The following is a 20,118-nucleotide window of genomic DNA, read 5'->3' as shown; positions in this document are numbered from 1 at the left end:
TTAAAATGAATTCTAAAGCTAACTGGCAGCCAGTGCAAGGATGCCAGTATGGGAGATATGTGGTCTCTGCTGCCGAGTGACCAGCTGCAGTCGACTGACTGATGACACCGGAGTAAAAACTATTACAAACGATGGCATGGATCTCAAAGTCTCTCAAACAGAGAACGGCTTCACTTTAGTAAGTAGTCAAAGGTGAAAGAAACTGGACTTGATGACGGCATTAATCTGTTTGTCAAACGTTGGAGTCAAAAATCTAATGAAAGGTTTGGACTGACTTTGGAGTCCAGACTGAAACTGAGATCATCGGTGTGACCTTAAACAGGCTGTTTATGCTCAAACATCCTCCTGTGTGGTTGAATTTACACTATTCTGCAGAGAAGAGTGGACCAAGTTTGTCCACATCACTGTGGTCGTTCACAGTGATGTGGACAAACTCACTGTCAGGTATCACAGAGGCTGACTGCAGTTCTTGCAGCTGAAGGTGGGACAGCCTGTTATTAGTCTGAGGAGCTTGGAAAGAAAAGCTGGATTTGTTTAAGTTGCTTGAAGACGTTTCACCTCTCATCCAAGAAGCTTCAGACGCTTTTCTTTCCAAGCTCCTTAGACTACGATGACCTGAGAACCTTCACAGACATACGACCGGTTATTAGGTTTAGGGGGCAGTTACTGTTTCCCACAGGGCCGCGTAGGTTTGCATGACTTTTTTCTCTTAATAAATAAAATTATCATTTAAAAACTGCCTTTTGTATTAACTCAGCTTTTCTTATCTGACTAATATTAAAATTCATTTGCTGATCTGAATGTGCATGTGTGACAAATATATATTTTTTAAATCAGGAAGTGGGCAAATACTTTGTCGTCATGGTTCTTTTATTGCTTTTTCATAAAGTCTGGTTTTATTTTGATTTCAGTTAAAAATAATGTTTCCCTCTAGCTTTGGTTTAAGTTCACTGTAATAACCTTGGTGTAGCCTCTGAATCAGATGTGAAGTCTTCTCTCCTTCCTGAGTTGCAGTGCCTGTAACATTTGTTAAATATTAACCAAAGGACGACATGATGAGCTCAGTTTCGCTGCTAATGGCAGAGACACCGGCGCACGAGTGTGAACGCACTCGGCACAGAACTGTGAATCTCGCTCAGCTCGACACCAGAAGCTTAAATTGAAATCCCCACTTTTTATCATTTATTTCAAATTTACTTATAATTCAAGGAAATGCTCTGTTTCTGAGTTCAGTGGTAATGATGGAGGCACCATCATAGCTGGCATGGCTGAGCAGGTGACGCTTACATCAGAGGCTCGAGTCCCGGACCATTTCCTGTGTGGGCCTGCCCACTAACTGTCCAGTAAAGGCTGAAGCTTGGAAATAAACCATTAATGAATTAATGAATCATTCGTATTACAATTAAATTTGATATTCTTGTTATCAAATTTAATACGAATATTGTGTAAAGTGCTTTGGGGTCCTTTATACTAAGTGAAGCGCTGTACAAAAACAGGCCATTTACCATTTATAATTCCAACAAAATTCAGCAGCGACCAAACGTCAGCTTCAGAGATCATTTTCTATCTGTGCGTCTGCGTTCAGCTGATGTGTTTCGCGCTTCCTGCAGGTGAGTCGAGACTCGGCGTACACCTGGACTCAGCAGGGCCGCGCCGCTCTGGAGACTCTGTGGAAAAATCCACCGTTTGGCAAAAAGGAGGTGAGTCTGCGGCGGATGCTTTTCATGTGTTCGGTTTGCTGTTTTGATCTCCTGACGGGGTTTTTTGTGTGTGTTTGTGAAGCCTGAGAAGAAAGAGCAAACGAAGGGCAGCAACACGAGCAGCTGAAGACGGCGAGCCGCTAACACCTGTGTACCTCCCAGAGCTGACGGTCGTTACATGTGAGCTTCACTTTGAATCTTTCCAAAACACCTCCGCCTCTTCCCAGAAGCAGTTTGGCTCATTGCACTGGACACCTCCTCCTTTGTAAACATTCCTTCTTTCTCCTTCGATGACTTCAGCTCCTCCGGTTTAACAGGTCACAGTGACCTTTCAAAACACTTCCTCGTGCTTTAACGTCCCATTCTGCTACAGAGACCCACTAAACTCTGCCAACAACAGCATTCAGATCAGTCGTTAACACATTTTTATTCATATCTGTCATGATTTTCTTCTTCTTTTCTCCTATTTTGAAGTAAACTGAATATTTTGACTGTTTGAGCTGGGATCGACTTCTTTCTTTAGTTTTTACTGTTTACGTCAGTGAACTTAGACGGCATATATCCCAGAGCTTTGCCTCTGTCCTCTGGAGGAGGATGTAAACGAATGAAGTCGTCCCCGATGTAGTATTCAGGTCACACTGTGATTCTTATAATCCTGATTTAATGCAGTATTATTGTGTGCACCCATCTTCAGGTATTAATGAACTGCATAATATCCATGTCTAACATTGTACTGTATATATTATGTGTAATTAAATCCAGCATTTAACACTAAAACTGCATTTATTTTCTCTTTTGATAGTTACTCATAAAAACGCATATTTAAATTATTATTATTATTATTATTATGTGATTACATGCTTAAATCTCACCTGTATGTTGTAGTAAAGAAAAATAGTTCTCACTGTTTTCACAAAGACAACACAAAGTGCTGAACGGTGCAGTTCCTCTAACGTCCACTAGAGGCTGGGCCTAAAGGTTAGTCACCTCTCATGGATTCCCATGCACATCTGTACCACATCTGTACATTTAATTGCTTTATAGAAACTGTCCAGAGGTGATTTTATTTTAATAAGTTATCTGTTTGGCTGCTGGTGAGCCTTAAAGTGAACAGCTGTCACTTACAGCTCCACGTAAATTAGCGGCTTCGCCTCCACCGACAGAAGCACAAGAGAAAAACCAAGAGGACGACCTGGACGTTGTCCAGCGTTGTTCTTTCTCACACTGTTGGTGCTGGGAGGTTAAAGACCAGCTAATGCCCACAGTGACCGTATGGGATGTTTGAGTTCTCACTCTAAAATTAAACTCCGGAGGAAACTATTACTGGACGAGTTTCCTGTTTCCCGGCCGTCTGTTTCTGATCCTTTGATGTTTGAGAGTTCAGGCTGCAGACTCTGGACTCATCAGCATGTTTAGCAGGGATGCTGAACAATCAAAGGCCTCGGATCAAAGTTTACATTTCTGTCTAAAATCAGCTCTGTGTTTCCTTTTGGGGCCCTGCTGCTCTGGGCGGGTCCATAAAATGTGACAAATATAAAACTGAAGCAGTTCCATATTTATTCATACAGAAAATAATCATTTTGGGCCTGATGGTGGGGCTTTAATTGCTCTCTATTGCAGTTCTTTTTATGCAAAAGCTTTAAACAAATTAATATTTCCCTCAAAATCTGACTTGAAATACATCAAATCAACCCTGTATTTTTGAGTGGATTCTAGTTATTGCAGTTACATAAAACCAGCAACACAAACCCTCAAAAACAAACAGGTCGGGTTTATTTCAAAACGATTGCTGACCAGAGTGCTGCGCGAGTTCTTGAGAAATATGTTTTTCTGTTTTATGAGAAACGCAAACATCAGCTTTTCTGTGACGTCGAAGCTGATGTTTGCTCTTAAGCATCAATTCAAAGTGAGCAGGTCAGATGTGAAGCTGTAGACTCTCACAGAGCCAATAAAAGCTGGTTTTATTGCTACGCTAACTTTGGTATTTATAACTAAGGCATGCAAAATTTAACCTCAGTACTTTTTATATTTTTGAAATTACAGGTCATGAAAATACACGATGCTTTCAGCATTTTTAAGTCCCGTAACTACAGGCGATATCTACATGAAATTTTCAGGGCTAAAGATTTGCAGCCAAATTAGCTTCAGGTCACAGGTGTCGAACTCCAGGCCTCGAGGGCCGGTGTCCTGCAGGTTTTAGATGTGTCCTTGATCCAACACAGCTCATTTAAATGGCTAAATGAGCTCTTCGACATGTCTTGAAGTTCTCCAGAGGGGCCTGTTAATGAACTAATCCTTTGATTCAAGTGTGTTGACCCCGGGTGAGATCTAAAACCTGCAGGGCACCAGCCCTTGAGGCCTGGAGTTCGACACCCCTGGGTTAAAGCATACGAAAGATTCCAGCCCTGATTCCTTCTGTGTCTCATTACTTTTCTATTACTGTTGTATTTTAACACTCATGATTGCCGCTCACGGCTCAGATTCACAGTTTAGATACTTTAAATCGATCAAAGCTCCTTTTTCCAGATTTGGTTGCTTTTTTCACCCAATTTCTCCTTGAAAACGAAGGTTTTGGACATTGATGCCTGAAAAGAAACTGAAACTGACAGACTGTAAAACATTTGTGTGTCATGCAGAGGCTCACACCCTGCAAGAAAACAGGAAAACCTCAAGTAGAAGTACCTCAGTGTCGAAAACAGTACTGCAACTGATAAGAGGCTTTGTTACTGATGAGATTAAAGGACACTGAGCTGTGCAGCCAGTAATGACAGTGAGAAACACGCCCGTGATCCAGTACAGCAGGGTCCCCAATCCCAGTCCACGACGGCCGGTGTCCTGCAGGTTTTAGGTGTGTCCTTGATCCATCACAGCAGATTTAAATGGATAAACGACCTCATCAACATGTCTTAAAGTTCTACAGAGGCCTGATAATGAACTGATCATTCAGGTGTGTTGACCCAGGGTGAGATCTAAAGCCTGCAGGCCCTCATGGACTGGGTTTGGGGACCCTGCAGTACAGCTTACATGTTGCATGATGTGTTAAGTTGTTTACGCACATCTGAATAAGAATTAAGGAACTCAGAGCTGAGGAAGAAGAGAGAAAGCACAAACAGCAGCACATCCGCTTCCTGTTTGTCTGCGGCCTGCTGGGTTTTTATTTCAGCTCATGCTTGTTAGAAATCAGATGATTTGGCTTCTTGAAAGTGCCGTGTTGTTTTTTCTGACAAAGGAAGAGGAAACCTGCATGAACCCAGAGCTCCGTCACGTGTTCAGACGGATTAAAGGAAGCCAGAGACAAAGAAAAAGAAAGCAGATGTCAGTTAAAGTGCAAAGATTCTGGAAACGTGTGTTTTAGTCTCGTTAGCTTCGAGTGAGGATGTTTGAGAGGTTTTCTAACTTGTCTCCACCTGTAACCCTCGTGTTTAGTATACGTGTGTTTTTAAATGCTGAATTTGCCTTTTCATATTGTTTCAGAGTAGAGAGCACAAACTTGTGTGTCAGTGTGTTAGTTTAGAGTCGGGGTTTGTGATTGATTCACTTCAGCAGCTATTTTGATGTCAAGAGACAAAAGCAGACAAAGTCAAAGAGTGATGACCTGTCGGCTCAGGTCACAACGATCCCGCGTCCTCACACATCCTGTTTTATTGTGGTACGGACTTTTGTTTTCCTCGTTCTGCTTTGCCCTTATTAGTTTCAATTAGCCCTGTGTTTATACTCGTCGCTTCGCATCAGCTTTCAGATCTGTTTTACCTCAGCTCTCACTTCCTCGCGCTTCACTGTCTATGATATTTATACAACTTCTTTGTGTTTCATTTCAGGACTTCTGAAACCCTTATTTCCTGTACAGTTATGCACAGTTCAAGTGCATAACTGCTCACGTGATGAAGTCAGTGTTTGCACTTATCTAATGTAACCACATAGTTCTTGTTGCTTAAACTTAAATTAGTTCTTGTGACAAGTAGTTCACAGCATCACTGCTATGATAGCACTAATTATGTTTATTATGAGAAACTGGAGGGCAAACGTTGGTCTGTGGTGTTTAGGAACTGTGTGCAGGAGGTCAGTAGAGTAGCGGTGCAGCAGACACTGCACTGTTGGATGGAGTCAGCGTTTATGTGCAGGGTGTAATTGAATGATTTGGGCTTTAAATCCCACGCAGCAGCACATAAAGTGTAATTACACACAGCTGCATGGTTTCAATGCGCCCAGCACGCCCGGTGATGAGGGAGCGCCTTTCTCTCCTCAAACCAGGCGGCTGGAAGTGAAGCTGGAGAAATCAAGAGACTCTGAGATGGAAAAAGAAGTCAAAACTATTCAGGGGGAAGTTTTTTCCTCTCCTTTTATGCTCCTTACACTCTGCTTCCCAAACAAACCTCCCTTTAAAGGCCCAGAGTCTGAGACTTTGAGGAAACAGGCCCTCGGAGATAAATGACCTCACCGCACAGACATTCTGTGGAAAACTGTGTAATGAGGCTGCTGCTGTGTCAGTGGGTTTTAAATGATGTCAGAGGGTTTTCCAGACTTCTCATGTTATCAGCACAAGTCTGAATCCAGCCAGCTAAGACATCTTGTGGGGTTATATTCAGTAACGTAAACAAAACAAACCACAAAGAGGAGACTACGAGCCCTGAAGCATAGCGCCTGTGCAGCTAAGCTTTAAAAACAGTGGATTTATCCACATAAGGATCCTTATGTTGATGCATATGAAAAGCAAAGGTGGGAGTTTCTCAGATTGACCTGATTTTAGATGGACTTGATCATAAATCAGCCCTGGAGGCCTGACAGGCGTCACCGGATAAATTCACTGACCTGCAGAAGTATTTCCTCCAGCTGATGAAAGCTTAACCAGAAATGTAGTTTAATAATTCAACGTAAACGAGACTGATGAGATCAGTTGTTAAAACAGCACAGAGGAAGCTTAGAAGCAGGACCTGCAGCCATAATCAGAGGAGACACTGAACTTGTGCTGACAGGCGAACAGTAACGTTGCAGACAGACAACCGTCTGTTTCCGTCTGCGAGGTTAAACTTTACGACACGACTGTGCTTTTTCATCATTCACTGTTTCGTTATCATGTCCCTGCATCTTTATGGCAACGAGATTTCTTCTGGAACAATCTCCAGTTATGATAAGAGCTATAGAAAACTATTAAAACATACATAAAGCCATAGGAGTTCAGGCCATTTAACTGAGTTCACAGTCCAGCCTTTGACTGCTTTATGAGTCCAAACGAGGCTCCACAAAAACATCTGATAAACTGAAAACAGAGGATGCGTGGACACACAGTAACAGTATGTACTGTTTGTGTTTGCAGGGGCTCCATTTCCATTAAAACGATTTTTGAACTGCAGGTTTTATCTTGCACGAAGAAGAACCAAAAACCTGAATTCATTTTATAATCTCAGAGTTTTCCTTGCAAACGTTTCCCAGCAGCATCAACATAACTGCAGAGCTGCAAACCAGTATGTAAAAGCTTTAAGTGCAAACATAGGTGAAGTACAGTCAACAAGGCAAGAACAGACCGTTTCATTCTAAAGAGCTTTAAAGTCAATATTTGGTGTGGCTGCTGTCATCCTGCACAGCTGAACTCTCCTCGGGAGCCTTAAGAGCTTGAAAAAAGAAGGCAGCTGGACTTTGTTAGGTTTGTGAACTAATCCAGGAGGCTTCTTCAGTTCTGATCATGTGTGCCATCACCACGGCGTGAAAAGAAACCGCTGCTGCCACCCACGATGCAGTCTCGAGAGCCCTTCACACCTGGCCTCAGGTGACCTCAAGTGTTTTCACGCTTAATACTCAGTGATGGTAATGACCCACGCCTTTCTCCACACCCATCGTCAACAACCACCTCCAAACGGGACGCTTTTGTTTTTAGAGCTGAAGTTTAAAGAAGTCCACTTTCTTTCTTTTCTCAGGTCTGTGGGGCGACGACGACCTGGGTGAGAAGCTGCAGTCGTGCTCTCCTGCAGCTTTCTTTCAGCACTGTTCTGGAATAATTCTCCGGGCTTCGAGGACATTAAAATGTCTGCCCGGCCTTTTGGTCCCACGCTGCTTCAGTAATGTTGTCTGGCTTCTGGGAAGGCCGTGCTGTGACTCTGTGCTGTAGCATGTTCGGTTATGCTTTTAGTGCCCTGGCATTCAGGGGTCAAGCTTAAAAGTTCCAAGATGGCATCGTACGCTGGGTCAGATTACAATGGTGCTTTTGTGTTCATAAATTTCATTGATCTCTTACTGGCTGACATTAAGCTCCCAGTGACTGAGCCGCCACAGTTTTGCTTCCCCAAATATTTGAAACCTTAGATTCATCTGTATCAGACCTGTTTGCTCTCATTTCTTAAGGACATGTGGGTCATATGCCGTGTAGTTTACTGCCTGCCATTTCTCCAAGGTCTCAGCCATCAGCTCTTTAATCACCTTGTTGATGCAAATACACAATTTTATTCCTGTCAAATATTCAGCGTTTGCATTTTTCAGTCTTAAAAAAGGGGAACCAACGTGTTTGTGACAGGCTGCTAGTAACAGTTGTGTGTTGACGACACCGATCCAGCCCTCAAGTTAGTTTCTTTTTAAATAAGAGAGTTGTAGGTCTTTGTTTGGTGGCCAGAGTGGCAAAAGAAAGACATTCTGTAAAGGTCAGCGCCACAGACTGGATGAGTGACTTAAAACCAGGAGAACTTAACGTCAGAATCTTCCTGATTCAACATAAGGACACGAGTGGACTCCTGCACTGTAGGCGACACATGGCCTGGTAAAGTTTTCTAATGAGTTTGAATTCTGTGAAGGAAACTATGAATTCAAGTGCAATCAAAGGCAAGTATGTAACCAACTGAAGAATGACACAGTTGTGTGCGATTAGCAGTTTTTATTTGAAGCTAAAAGTGATTTTAAGATTGAATAAAGACGAGTAACTGTGACAGACACAAAAGGCTCACTAAGACTACGAACTACAGACAGATTAAATACACCAGATTACTGTGATAAATGCTGCGTTTCAAAGCTGAACTCTTCTGAAAAGCTGAGGTGCGTCTGCTCGGTCGGGCCTCTCATTCCTCAGATGGAGCGGCCATCTTGACGAGGCTGTCCTTGTCGAACCTGAAGAGCCTCCATCCCTCCTCCTGAGAGAGGTCCTCGGCACCGCGGCGCTTGTAGAACTGGACCGACGGCTCGTTGTTCTCCGCCACCACGAACATCATGCCGGTGCAGCGCGTCTTCATCGCCAGCTGGAAGAGGACGGAGAGGAGTTTAGGTTGGTGCGCTCAAAAGAACAGCCAAAGTCAGGATGCACTTTAGTTTGTAAACACTCACATTACTGAGGTGCCGCAGGATCCCTGAACCGATGCCCAGACCTGCAGAAAGAGGAACAATTCAGGCATCAATGAAGCTGCAGAGCAGGAGTGAATGTAAACAGATGGAGATGTTTTTACCTCTGTACTCATCCATCACATAGAACTCCTCCAAGTAGAGCTGCTTGCCCACCCAGGGGTCGTACGTGAAGTAGTACATGGCGAAACCCACCACCTTGCGATCTGCAGGGAGAAACGACCATGTTAGGCTGTTAGAAACCAGACATCTCATTCTTGAGATTATGTGGATAAAATATATGCTGAGACTATGCAGAGCAAATAAAAGCAGGGCTGAGGTTTAATGTTTTGGGAATAACACCAGGCTTACAAGCTGTGGAGGCAAATTCTTGTTTAAGATGTGAACAAAGAGACAGTTGGGCAAAAATAAATAACTGCAACACCAGAAATGGCTCCATGCAGGAAAACTTCTACCTTAACCTTCAACCTCCTTCTTGGGGGAAATCTGCCAGAACTTTCTCGGCCTAATCAGACTGTTTACGAGCGTCTGCGCTGCAGTCACTGGGAATGTGTCCAGATGGTGCCTCCCCTGTAGGTCAGGCACAAGCTGTACTTCTCTGTACATCTCAATGGAAGCTACGTTGTGAAGAACAATTAAATAAACGTGTTCAGGGGGACTAACACCTGCAGGCGAGCGTCTGACTCTTGGCCTGTATTTACAAAACCAGGATGCACACCCTGTGGAAACGCTGTCTCAGCAGATGGTGGGAAACATTTACTCTCCTTATCAGGTGACATGATAACCTGACGGTTCCTGTGGGAAACTATTCAAGCCTCAGGCTGAAAACGATCCTCCAAGTGTTTTTGCTCCAGAAAGAGGATCCGTGGCGTTTCGTACCTTCACTGCTCTTCTCTCCTTGGATCTCAGTGATGATGCAATGGTAAAACGGGGTGTCACCGAAGCCATCCTCAAGGAGCTCTACAGGCAAACACAACCTTTAATTATTTACACAACAGAGCAGGTAGTCTTTTATTCGTGTGCAGGTGACTTTAAACTCACCTTTCTCAGTCAGTGTCACCTGGTGCTCCATCTCCTCGTATTTTGCAAGTTCCTGGAACAACAATGGGGTGATGTCATTCGTAGTGCGACACAGCACTCCTGATGCCGTTTCATTTTTATTTAGTCCAGAATCCGGTTTGTTTTGAGCTCAATTTCGTAAACAAGCAAAGTGTATTGCAGCTCTGCAGCTCATCCAGTATTCTAACAAACATTTTATTGTGCGACAAGTCATTTATTGATTAAGAACACAAAAGAATCATTGTAATAATTGGTCAGTATCATTGTGGTGATTAAGATGTGAGCGTCGAGGTTTAGATCTTTTCCATCACTTCAGTTTTATTCAATGTGAATGATTGAGCAAATTCACAAGAAATGAATTGACGTTAGGGTCATTAAAAGGACCAGAAAGGAGGGAGGTTGAAAAAAAAAACACTTCCTTTTTACAGTTGTATGGGAACAATTTAAAATGGCTTTACACTTTACAAGCCAAAAAGTTAAGTGGAATTAACTAGAAGGAGCCAATTTTATTTATTTTTTAAAGCCAAGTTTACAAGTAAAGTCGATAAGGTCCTTTAAAGTCGGTATATTGTGTAAACTGAAAATGACGTTAACTTTAACTAAGAGGCCTCTAAACGCCCTGATGCTAAATATAGGCGCCACCAGTTTCCAGATCAAACCGGCACCCTCTTCGGGGTTTCGCAGATGTCGCTTGTTTTGTTTTCCTCCACTGTAACGTTTCCGCGTCGGGGTCAGCCATGATACGGACACCGCGTCAGACGGACCATATTTAGACACCCGGCCGCTCTGAGTCATCTGACGGTAAAGAGGCCTCCGGCTCTGACCTCATTCTCGGACATCCTCAGGAAAGCTCACACCTGCCGATGTTTCGCTAGTTAACGGATTTCCACAGCTAACGGATATTGTAACACGTAACAGTTCCCTTTAGCTTTCGACCGCTATATTGAATTCCTGCTCGTTTCATATCAAATTAATTACGTTTATCCCCAAAACGGTATTTGTTTTTTTTAATCCCACAGGCCTACCTTCACCAGTCGTAATATATCAGGCACGTCTCGGGGTTCAGCTTTTCGTAATTTATACTCCATTTTCTTCTTTTACTTTTTTTCCCTTTCGTCAGAAGTCCTCTGTATGTAAATTGGAAGATTAGGTGTTTCTTCATTCGCCTCGCAGTGGCTTTTCCCCCACAGTCAGCCTCTGGTCCGAACGCGCTCGTCGAGATAAAACATTCAGTATGACTGGCCCTCGGCTGGGTCGCTGCCGCTCTACTGTGCCCCCTTTGTTTATGTCAGGGCTTTTATAGCCGGCTCGCGCTGCAATATAATTGGTCGGTTCACTCAAGTATCGGATTTCTGACAAATCAGCGACACCCCCTGGTCACTTTTTTTGTCCAATCGGGGTACAAAGAACGGTCACATGTGGGGGTCTGTTTTTATTCTGTCATATGTTTTTGATGGAGAAAAGGACCTGGGAAAGTGTTTTTATTCTTTAGTTAAACAATGTTGAACTAATGTTTAACTAATGTATAAGAGTCAAACAATGTGCTAAATATCTAACACATTAAACAAAAACAATAGCCTATAATTTAAGTTACTTAATCAAAACAGTAACTTAACTGTAACTGTATCTGAAGTTCAGTAAACAACATCAGTTTTGCCCCAGAGATAAGATAAGAAGCACATAGATTTCCAGGTGTTATGAGGACTAGAAACTTTCTTGGGATGATAAGTTCTTCTAAAACAGATCAGTTTGGCACCAAAATAGTTACGTAACAGATAAACAATTAAATGAAGAAATATTGTTTTTACAGTATTTAAAACAGAAATGTTCTACTATACAAAAATGAAGAACATTATCATAAATACAGGACACTCTGGGCAATAATAATAATAATAATAATGAATAATGGATTGGATTTATATAGCGCTTTTCAAGGCACCCAAAGCGCTTTACAATGCCACTATTCATTCACTCTCGCATTCACACACTGGTGGAGGCAGCTACAGTTGTAGCCACAGCTGCCCTGGGGCTGACTGACAATAAGCTACTTTTCTGTGATTCTACACATTTATGATGTAGAAAACTGAGACATATTGTTGAAATTGTCCTTCCTTTTCTTTTAAGATATGTCAAGGATTAAATATTTAGTTGAGTGTCTTTACACTGACAGGAAGGCATTCCTGTTCTCCAAGGAAGTGAAGCCACTCAGCAGGGATCTATTTGGGCAGTTGTTGTGAAGGTTTGTCTAATAAATTTTAAAGGTCTTTGAGGAAAAAAAGAACCACATGTATGGAATCACCAGTTTTTCACATTTCTTTTTTCCTCCAGGGGGTTTAATTTCAACTCACAATGCTCCAGTACAGACTTCAGTTCAGGTCTCTCCCATAATGCCTCTGTCTGCCCACACAAGTGGAATTTTCCAACACCAGCAGACCCTACATATTCATGTGCAGAGTAGTGTGTGTAATGATTAGGTGTGGTTAGATGCTTCGCAGACAGTCGTAGCATTGATGTACTGGGGGGAACAATGATCCTCTGAGCACAGGTCAAAGGCCACCCCCACCCCCACACCTGCAACTGTAACTTAGACTGAAATTGATGCAATACAAGACATTTAATGTCCCTAACAGTGTATAACGTGGTTGTTTTAGTTGCTTTATTTATGACGCTTCTTATACGTTATTTTCTTCTCATATATCTTACCGTTGTTGTTCATTCACTTGTAGAAGACGGACCAGAACGTTTGCCTGTCCAGAAAAGTGTTCAGCTTAAAAAAAACCAACAACTAAGGGGAAGGTGTGCCTCAGGAGTATCTTGTAGTGAAAACCAGACACTTTTAACCCTTTTGTTGTGTTTGTCTCCAAGGTGAAGGAATGACGTTCGTGGGTCAGCTTGGGCATGTTTAGTTATCCAAAACAACAAAAAACCCACAGAATAAACATTGTTCATATCTCATTATTAACTCCATTACTAACTATTTCAGTCATTATTTGATGTAGTTGTGTTCTTTACTGCTCACAGATCATGGTTCGATGAGGATATATGACTTCTTTAAGTACAATGTTGAATAATGGTAGTTGCCAGCTTGTCTCCCTCCCTCCCATCTAACAGTGCTTGTCTCTTGATTATCAAATCGGACGACTCTGGAAAAAATATGGAGTCTCCAGAGACATTGTGACACAAAATATACGTGTAAATATGTGAAATTAGCTACTTTCATTGTATATGTTGATTACATCTATTAAACCAAGCAGAATAAGTTCCATGTTGAAAAAACACTTTAAAATAATTTTAAATATAATATTCAATTTTGAAATGGATCACTCCGACCTGAAACATATCAGGAGGGTTAAAGGAGAATCACTTTCCCTTGTTTCCCCTTGTGCTTTGTACGCTATGATATGGTAAACACCATATTACAACATGTCGACATGTATCCACTCATCTAATAAATAAATGAAATTATTTATAGATTCATAAAAAAAGTACACAAAGAGTGTTTTGATATTTTACTCATGCATACAGTTAGGTTTGTTACTGTTTCACTGACCCGCGTTCGACAAAAACATGGGTAATTCAATAAATACAAGGTTCAAGGTTCTGGCAGAGAGAGTAACATTTCGAGAGAAAAAAATAAGAAGGACAAATTATATTAGAGTGGCAGATTTAGGCTAAACGGAAATATCAAAAACAGAAATGTAAAAGTTTTTTAAGCGGCTGTTTAGTGAGCGATAACACTTTTACTTGGAAAATCTCTCAGTGAGCACCACTGTGTCTGTCTGTGTCTAACTTTGTAAGGTTAGCCTGTCAAATAAAGTTCCTGACAGGCTGGACTGAGGGCATCAAGGCCCACAGATGCTGAGCGCTGCGTCATCACGCAGTGGGCGGAGCTGCGTGCCACCGCGGAAGCTACACCGTCATCAGCCTGTCTTTCTCTCCTCAAGAGAAAACTGTGATTCTTCTTCTTTTCTCTCCCTTTTTTCAGCCCACACGCTTCGTTTGGACCCTCGAGGCCTCGGCTCTGTCATCCCGGTCAAAATGCTCTCACAGAGGTTAGTGACTTAAAACAAAGCTCGTGCACAGCTGTCTCTGCGGCGTCCGCGCTGTTAACAAGTGACCTAAGAGTAGCGCGGGAAGCGAAGCAGCGATAAACAGCGATTTGTGATGGTCTTTTCTCTGTTATGACTTCAGTGGTGTGTAAATGAAGAGTGACTAGTTAACCAGGCCCACAGAGGGCGGCGGTCTGTTTCCACGAAGGGCGTGTCTGCAGGAAATAAAGACAGAGCAAATCAGGAGGCCTCACACAGGATAAACACCGAAGTTAACTTATGACAGCTACACAGGCTAGTTCAGAAACCTCTACGCAGTTTACACTCCTACATGCGCTTTATAAATAAGTAATGAGGTCAAAATGACCACTACGAAGAGTTTCACATGTACAATACACACATAATAATAATAAAAACAAAAATGGCCGAAACATTATCAGTTAAAATGTTTGATTCTAAAAAGACGCTAGTTCTTCTTTTCATCCTCCTCTGTCACTCTTTGCATGTCCTCCTTCACCACATCCATGAACTTCCTCTAACTTCCTCTTTTCCATCCTTTCTCCCCATCTTCACATGTCCAAACACTCATCCTGAGCTGTGTCTCTAATTACTAATCATACCTAATCCCATTCATCCGGCTCACTCCCAGTGAGAATCTGAGCATCTTCAACTCCTCTTTCCATCGTTTTTGTCAGCAGCACTGTCTCAGAACCACAGATCATAACAGGCCTCACTACCATTTTACAAAACTTCCCTTTTGTGACTCTCATCTTCACCTTCATCCTGCCTTCTTCTTCAGCTCTATGGTTGCTGTCTGTTACACGACTTGAGTGTAACACGAAGAGTAAAAAACAGTGAGACTTCCTTGTTATAAATGCAGTGGAAAATTAGTTAAAGATGTAAAATCTGTAAGAAGACGACTGAGAAAGACCAACAATATTAGTAAGACTTCAGGAATGTTTTAAAAGATACTGATGAAGAAAGCTGAAGGCCCTCAGGCAGGTCCTTCGACAGCTGAGGGGCACAGATGAAACCAAACAGAGATTCGGGGTTTCTTCTACACAGAGGAACTTTAGGTTTGGTCAGAGTCAAAGAAATAATCAGTATTGTTATCAAGTTCTTTTTAAATTCCTTTGTCAGAAGAGTTGTGAACCTTTTGTTATTCCAGTCATTGATGCATTGTTAAAAATAAAGGACAGATTGCTGCTAATCCAGGTAACACAGACTCACTGACTTTACTGTTCATGATAACTGTCCTGTGACCCAGTCTAACAATAATTAAGATCATTGAATGTACTCTTATTTTTAAAATTGTATTTTAATCTCATGGAGATTACATTTTAAAAAAAGATGTTCAGAAAGTGGACATGCAGTAACGAGCTATAAATGTGACTAAGCTGCAGAGAGTCACGCTCCTCTCATGGGGGGGCGGTAACAGTCCGTCTGATCAGCTGTTCGGGATCTAAACCGCTCACACGCCCGGCCTGAAATAGAGGCGGTCGGTGTGCGTGCCTGGAACAGGACTTGGTAATTACAGGAGTTTTTCTGCTTGCTTCAGGTTTCTGCTGCTGCGATCGGCCGCGTCCTTCACGAGGAGGTCGTTCTGCACGGGAGGAGCGTTGAAGCAGGGCAAGCAGGGAAAGGCACCTGACATGATCGAGGGTGAGAAAGCAAATGCACTTCCTGTTTCACATCGCCTGATTTAACAGCAAGAACACAGAGGGGTAAAGAGTGAGCAAACACATGTCAAATCAGAGCTATGATGGAACAGTTTACATACGTGAAGCTAGTAACAACACAATGCAAATGTCATGTAATATGATGATTATCACATCTATGATGAGTTCCTGTTGCCACCAGGTGGCGTTATGCCATTTTAGAGGTCTCCAGACTCTTAGCAATCAGCTGACGATTGTGGCAGATTAGATATTTATACATCTGAGGTATAGTAAACTCTTGTGTTGTGGTGAAACGTCAACATTTACGATGACACAACAAACCTTCAATGCAAACTCAAAAGTTTCACAATTCTGCATTTGGGAGGTCTTTACGTTGAAGTCACCAAAATTAATTTTTTTTATCGCTCAATACACTTAAATTTAATGACCTAGTTGAGCTTAAAATTACATAAATTGTGAACAGAGAACGACAACATGTGTTAGGCCCAAGTATTCAGAGTTTGTTTCAAGTTTGTTTCTGTTCTATTTTTATTCTAAATCAATAGAGTAACATTTAGGAGTAAGTGCGCAGAGGAAAGTAAAAGCTGTTTGTAACCACAAAGCTTCACACAATTATGTAAAAATGAAAATCTGCCTGAAGCCTGGAAAATGGAAATTTACCTTTAAAGATAAAAAGCTTGAGTTTCTTTAAGGTTTTCTCAGAGAAGCTTTGTTGTGCATCCTGGGATGTTGGATTTGTGTGATGAGAGAGAGTGCTGCGACGCCATGAATATTTTCACTGGTTTCCATCATGTTAAGTGTGATTTACTTGTGTAAAAGATAATAATAAACAAAGCAAGGCCCTAAATAGGACCTGCTGTATCCTTAGTGGAACAAAGTCTCTGCTGTGTTCAGGACAGAAGTGTTTTCACTTTGTACATTTGAGTTTATTCTGGTCTCCTCATGAGTCCGTCGTCCTCTGAGCCCCGTGTGTTTAATCCTTTGTGTTTCTCCACAGGAAATCCACAGTTTCATGTGTCAAATGGTGCGTGTTGGTAAACCAAGATGAATCACAACTATCTGAACTGACGAGCTTATTAATTATCTTCTAATTTACTCTAATTACATTTTAACTCCTCCCTGCATGTTTCCCCCCGACTGTCTCCTAACTGAAGTTTCAGCTTCTGCTGTTCAGCCTTTTCATAGAGCTGCATTTTATGTTCAAAGACGTCTCCTCTGGCAGAAACAAACCTTCCTGTAGCAGGAACTCTCTCGTCTTCTTCCCTCTGTGGCACTCAGCTTCAGTTTTATGTTTTCTTGCTGTTCAGACGTTGCTGAGCTGCAAGTCTTAGATCACATTGTAAAAAATGTGCTATATTTAATGGCAGCCTCCAAACTCCAGTGTTCAGATCTTTCATACATCTGGTTCGTCTTCTGTTTTCAGTGCGAAACAGGCTGAGGGAAATCGTGGGAGCTTCCACAAACTGGAGGTAACTGGCATGACTCACAGTTCAAAATCATCTTTATTTACCTCATGCTGTCTGAAATGAGCTGTTTTAGCTCCTCCCCCTTTAAGCCACCTAAGGCTTCTGTGCATTAGATGAGTATATTATTCTCATCCTCTCTCTGTGACATCATACAGACCCAACAGTGGAAAAAACTGTCAGAAACATGTGTTTTTACACACAGACTGACCTCATTTTACAAACGTTGTGGTTAATATAAACATCAGCTGTTGTAACAGTGTATATATGATAGAAAGTAAGAAAATATAATAGATTTACTTTAAATCTTAGTATGAATCCATTTCTGGTGAAACAAATCTGTTTGTGACTCTCTGCCTGTAAAAGAATCGGCAGCTGGCCTCTCCTTAAAAATCACAGCATCCTTAATCATTTCTCAGCAAATGTTAAAAGCCACCATTCAGTCTGCAGCCTTTGAATGCAGTAATAAATTTTGCTTTGATCGTTACGTTTTGGCAAGATTATCAAATAAGACATTTTTGGTCATTTTGCTTTCACAGAGTTACTTTTCAGTTTGTTCATTTGCTTTGTGAAAAGCTGTCTGGCTGGATACTTGAGATTTCGGTTTGTCCTGTTGTTACCTGCGGTCGTTCAGTTTTGTCAGACAGCTTTAGTACTGTTAGAGGTTCCACAGGGTTCTGCTCTCGGACCCCAGATATTTTATATTTACGTGCCAACACTCACTTGAATAATTATTTAAAAAATCCTCAGCATCAGATGTTATTGTATTGCAGATGACACACATATATATGACTCACATATCGTTCCTCTCTCGTCTCATGTTACTCCTGTAATTTTATCAGTCTATTAAATCTGCTGTAGAATCGTCTTTTTTTCTGGTAAGAAAAAAAGCCGGTCATTTTTATCTGGAGGAATTTTGAGAAAAAAAGTAAATAATGTGTTCATTTCCTGTCTGTTAGATTACTGCTGTTCACTTTTCAGTACACAATTGTTAAAGCTTTTAGCTTCCAAACCCCTACACACCTAAATCCAACCCTCACCTTCAGTATTTCTAACTGAAGTCTTAAAAATAAAGCTGACTGAGCTCATTTATCAGCAGTTAGATGACACATTTTTGCTGTTTACTGTAATTACAGGACTTTTTTATTGCTTTTTTGCTTAATAAATATTTTAAAAGATAAATCTAAAGAAAAAAGTGGTGAGAAAGTGGGACAAAACTATCGTATAATCAATAATAATAATACCAATGAAATATATTTACATGAACAAATCCAGGGAGTCTATTTTTAACATGTTATATTTAGTGATGCGGTCTCGTTCTCGTCTGCAGCGACCATCAGCAGGCCATGGCGGAGCGTGTCTCACTGTCATCCATGTTGGCCAAATCTCAGAACGAACTTCCTGCCAAGAGGATGAAGGACAGCTACCTGGAGGTGCACCTGCCCCTGGGCTCTGAGCCACAGCTCAGGGAGAAGTATCTGACCCACCACAACACCGTCAGGTAAACACGCAGAAAGCGGAGACAGTAAAGTGAGTGAACGGGCACCAACAGTACGTTTACCATGAAAGGAAAATCTAAGAGCTACATGACAGTCTGATAAATCCATGTCTCTTCCATGTGAATGGTGACGGGTTCAGTTACATTCTTTGTATTGGATAAGCAAGAACCTCCAGAGCCAAAAGCTGCACTTCCCCTAATGGCCACTGGAGGCAGGCTCCAAAAAGACCCCTGTGTTAAAGTGTCTGTTTACAGTGGAAACAAACTTGTTTACAGCATGCTGCAAAAACTTCATAGCTACTGTACTGACTGCTTTTATGACTCGCCTGTTTAAATGCTAGAAATTGAACCCTGTGTTTGTGCGCAGTCATCAGAAAATGAATGCAGCCTGCTCTCTGAGTAAATGTGGTCCAGTACGTCTGCGCTTCAGTTTTGACCTTCTAACTGTTTTCTGTCTCGTTTCAGGTTTGGCAGAATCCTGGAGGACTTGGACAGTTTAGCAGGTACACAGCAGATTAGATGATGGGGAACTTCACTCATTCAAGCACTAATTACACAGTTAGGTTCATTTAAACTTGGGCGCTGAAATATGGACAGGAAGTGTAGACTCTCAGCTTTTATTTGAGGGTATCCACATTCAAACTGGATGAAATTGTTACAGGAGTGTTAAAATCTACAGTTTGGTACATCCTGTGAAAGGAAGAAAGCACTGCTGAACTCAGCAATGCCAAAAGACCTGGACGTCCAGCCATCGAAGTGAACGATACTCTCCAGGAGGTCTACCAAGTCTACCATAAAGAGAAGCGGGTGTGAAAGTAAATACTCAGGGTTCACTGCAAAGCGAAAGCCAGTCATAATCCTCAAGAAAAGGGAGGCTAGACTGGGCTGGACAGGACAGAAGGGGCCGAATCAATGCTGATGTGTTCAGAGACGTACTGTCTGCTCAAACCCAGCTGAACGCAGTCAAACCGATTGGGCGGCGTTTCATAATACAGATGGGCAATGACCCCAAACATATAGCTAAAGCAACCCACTCCTGAATGGACCAGTCAGTCGCCTGAGCTTAACCCAGCTGATCATGTATTTCAGTTGTTGAAGATTAAGCTTTGGACAGAAAGACCCACAAACCAACAGGTAAAGGCCTGGCAGAGCATTAACCAGGAGGAAACCAGCATCTGATGATGACCATGAGCTCAATACTTCAGGCTGTGATCACCAGCACAGGGTTTTCAACTAAGTATTAGAAATTAACGTTTTGTTTTGAGTTATTTAACTTGTCCACCGAAATGAAAGGATTCAACCCACTGAATTAAAGCTGAAAGTCTGCATGTGGGTCATTTCAAATTCACTGTG

General features: G+C 41.9%; 3 protein-coding genes across 3 annotated transcripts in view; 2 read left to right on the top strand and 1 right to left on the bottom strand.

The window, feature by feature from the left end:
* The window catches only part of apoob (apolipoprotein O, b), a 10,040-nt gene extending 7,563 nt beyond the window's left edge, over positions 1-2,477 (top strand). Inside the window, exons 8-9 of the mRNA XM_005752455.1 lie at positions 1,611-1,700; positions 1,783-2,477. Of these exons, the coding sequence (XP_005752512.1) occupies positions 1,611-1,700; positions 1,783-1,827 (135 nt within the window). The 3' untranslated portion in view covers positions 1,828-2,477. The remainder of the gene's footprint in view (positions 1-1,610; positions 1,701-1,782) is intronic.
* Positions 2,478-8,544: 6,067 nt separating this feature from the next.
* On the bottom strand, positions 8,545-11,369 carry LOC102194110 (diamine acetyltransferase 1). The gene is made up of 6 exons (XM_005752454.1): positions 11,102-11,369; positions 10,059-10,110; positions 9,897-9,977; positions 9,122-9,223; positions 9,003-9,043; positions 8,545-8,917 (listed from the first exon to the last, which is right to left on the bottom strand). Exons 1-6 carry the CDS (start codon positions 11,162-11,164, stop codon positions 8,741-8,743), a joined length of 516 nt encoding a protein of 171 aa, XP_005752511.1. The 5' UTR covers positions 11,165-11,369; the 3' UTR covers positions 8,545-8,740.
* Positions 11,370-13,917: 2,548 nt separating this feature from the next.
* The window catches only part of LOC102199347 (acyl-coenzyme A thioesterase 9, mitochondrial), a 10,731-nt gene continuing 4,530 nt past the window's right edge, over positions 13,918-20,118 (top strand). The window contains exons 1-6 of the mRNA XM_013915767.1: positions 13,918-14,128; positions 15,684-15,787; positions 16,802-16,828; positions 17,228-17,273; positions 18,598-18,768; positions 19,231-19,287. Coding sequence (XP_013771221.1) covers positions 13,932-14,128; positions 15,684-15,787; positions 16,802-16,828; positions 17,228-17,273; positions 18,598-18,768; positions 19,231-19,287 — 602 coding nt within the window. The 5' untranslated portion in view covers positions 13,918-13,931. The remainder of the gene's footprint in view (positions 14,129-15,683; positions 15,788-16,801; positions 16,829-17,227; positions 17,274-18,597; positions 18,769-19,230; positions 19,288-20,118) is intronic.

The sequence above is a fragment of the Pundamilia nyererei genome, unplaced genomic scaffold (assembly GCF_000239375.1).
Source record: "Pundamilia nyererei isolate P.nyererei 1_Seehausen unplaced genomic scaffold, PunNye1.0 scaffold00361, whole genome shotgun sequence".
Lineage (NCBI taxonomy): Eukaryota > Metazoa > Chordata > Actinopteri > Cichliformes > Cichlidae > Pundamilia > Pundamilia nyererei.
Note: the sequence above shows the minus strand (reverse complement) of the source record. Positions and strands in the feature narration are given on the sequence as shown.

Bases quoted from the DNA above. Each gene is read 5' to 3' on its own strand.
- LOC102194110 (XM_005752454.1), bottom strand. From the start codon at position 11,164: ATGGAGTATAAATTACGAAAAGCTGAACCCCGAGACGTGCCTGATATA. The intron at 9,978-10,058 runs GTGAGTTTAAAG...GTTTGCCTGTAG, and splicing joins GGTGACACTGACTGAGAAAG to AGCTCCTTGAGGATGGCTTC. The intron at 9,224-9,896 runs GTACGAAACGCC...TTCTCCCTGCAG, and splicing joins AGGAGAGAAGAGCAGTGAAG to ATCGCAAGGTGGTGGGTTTC.